Raw genomic sequence first — 1,734 nt, forward strand, 5'->3', positions numbered from 1 at the left:
CTGTGAGTTCGAGACCAGTCTGGTCTACAGAGCTAGTTCCAGGACAGGCTCCAAAGCCACAGAGAAACCCTGTCTCGAAAAACCAAAAAAAAAAAGAAGAAGCAGGAGGCACTCACAGCACTGGTAGAATAGGATAACAGAGGGAGTGGTTTTGATACTGATACAGGAGCTGAGAGGAAGGTAAGACCTTAGCTGTACTTTTCTTGGCTAACAGTAATCTAAAGTAGAATTCTAGGGTAACATAAAGGATCTGGCATATACCTCAAGGCAAGAGCTAGTAATACCCACTTAGACCAGTGAGTTCAAGATAGCTGGCCCACAGTGAATGTAACAGCTACCACATACCAAAAAAAGACACAAATATAAAAGCATAGAAATATAGATTACGAAAACAAAGGGAAACTTGTTCAGTCTCTAGCACTGGGGAGATAAAAAAATGGAAGGGAGAACTCATTACTAGTCTTCAGATCTTTTTATTTGTTTTTACTTTTTTTTGTGGGTGTAGGTGTTTTGCTTGCGTGTTTGTCTGTGCACCACTTGTATTTCTGATATTCCGAGAGGCCAGGAGAGGACATCAGATCCCCTGCAATTGGTGTTACAGATAGTTATTAGCTATTATGTGGGTGCTGGGAATCAAATCAGGGTCCTCTGGAAGAGCAGTTCTTAACCACTGAGCTATCCCAAGTTCCTCTTTAGGAACTTTTTCTTTTCCTTTTTTTTTGGAGACAGGGTTTCTCTGTGTAGCTTTGGACTCTGTCCTGGAACTCACTTTGTAGACCAGGCTGACCTTGAATTCACAGAGATCTACCTGCATCTGCCTCCCGAGTGCTGAAATTAAAGGCATGCGCTACCACTGCTCAGCCTTCTTTAGACCTTTCCAAAGATAAAAGAACCTGTAAAAAGCCAAGTGTTGTGATATATGCCTTTAGTTGCAGCATTGGGGAAGCAGAGGCAGGTAGATCTTTTGTAAGTTCAAGAGGTCTGCCTGGTCTACATAGAGAGTTCCAGGCCAGCAAGGACTACACAGTGAGAGAGATCCTGTCTATAAACGAATGAACAAATGAATGAAGGAATGAATTAATAAAAAAGCCAAGAAACAAAAACCCCACATAAGAGCCCATAGGTAAAATGAAATTCCTACTTACCAAAAAGAAAAAGGAAAGGAACAGAGCCAAAGAGGAAAGAAGGCCTGACAGACAACAAAAGAGGGGAATGCTAGAAGAAAGAAGACCAGAGAGCAAGGAGAAGACTGAGCACCAGCCCTCTGAGGTTCATCTAGATAGGGTTGGGCAACTGGAAAATCCAATGGCCAAGGACCTCCTGCTTACCTTTGGCAGAGTCCTTAAGTAAACACGTGCAGCGCTGTACCAGTAGAGAAAACATAGCCAAGCCCAATGATGTAGCTTGTTCCTGGATCACAGAGCGACACTCCTCTGAGAAGCAGTCTGCAAAAAAGCAAAGGAAACTCCATCACACTAAAGCATCCAAGTGCACCTTGATGTCCTACAGAAGGGCTCCCTGGCCACACTGCTCAGCTACTTTTCTTCCTCTAAAAATACAGATGATGGGCCGGGCGGTGGTGGCGCACGCCTTTAATCCCAGCACTTAGGAGGCAGAGGCAGGCGGATCTCTGTGAGTTCAAGACCAGCCTTGATGGAGGAAGGTCATTGGTTAATTAAATAAAGAAGCTGCTTCCCCTGATAGGTTAAAACATAGGTGGGAGGAGTAAACAGA

The 1,734-nt window shown here is 44.0% G+C and overlaps 1 protein-coding gene across 3 annotated transcripts in view; it reads right to left on the reverse strand.

Annotated features, from left to right (window-relative positions):
• Smg6 (SMG6, nonsense mediated mRNA decay factor) overlaps window positions 1–1,734 on the reverse strand; it is a 262,312-nt gene that overhangs the window by 143,117 nt on the left and 117,461 nt on the right. For all 3 annotated transcript variants that reach the window (XM_005349562.3, XM_026780050.1, XM_026780049.1), the window contains one exon: window positions 1,329–1,445. In XM_005349562.3, the coding sequence (XP_005349619.2) occupies window positions 1,329–1,445 (117 nt within the window). The remainder of the gene's footprint in view (window positions 1–1,328; window positions 1,446–1,734) is intronic.

The sequence above is a fragment of the Microtus ochrogaster genome, chromosome 7 (genome assembly GCF_000317375.1).
Source record: "Microtus ochrogaster isolate Prairie Vole_2 chromosome 7, MicOch1.0, whole genome shotgun sequence".
Classification (NCBI taxonomy): domain Eukaryota; kingdom Metazoa; phylum Chordata; class Mammalia; order Rodentia; family Cricetidae; genus Microtus; species Microtus ochrogaster.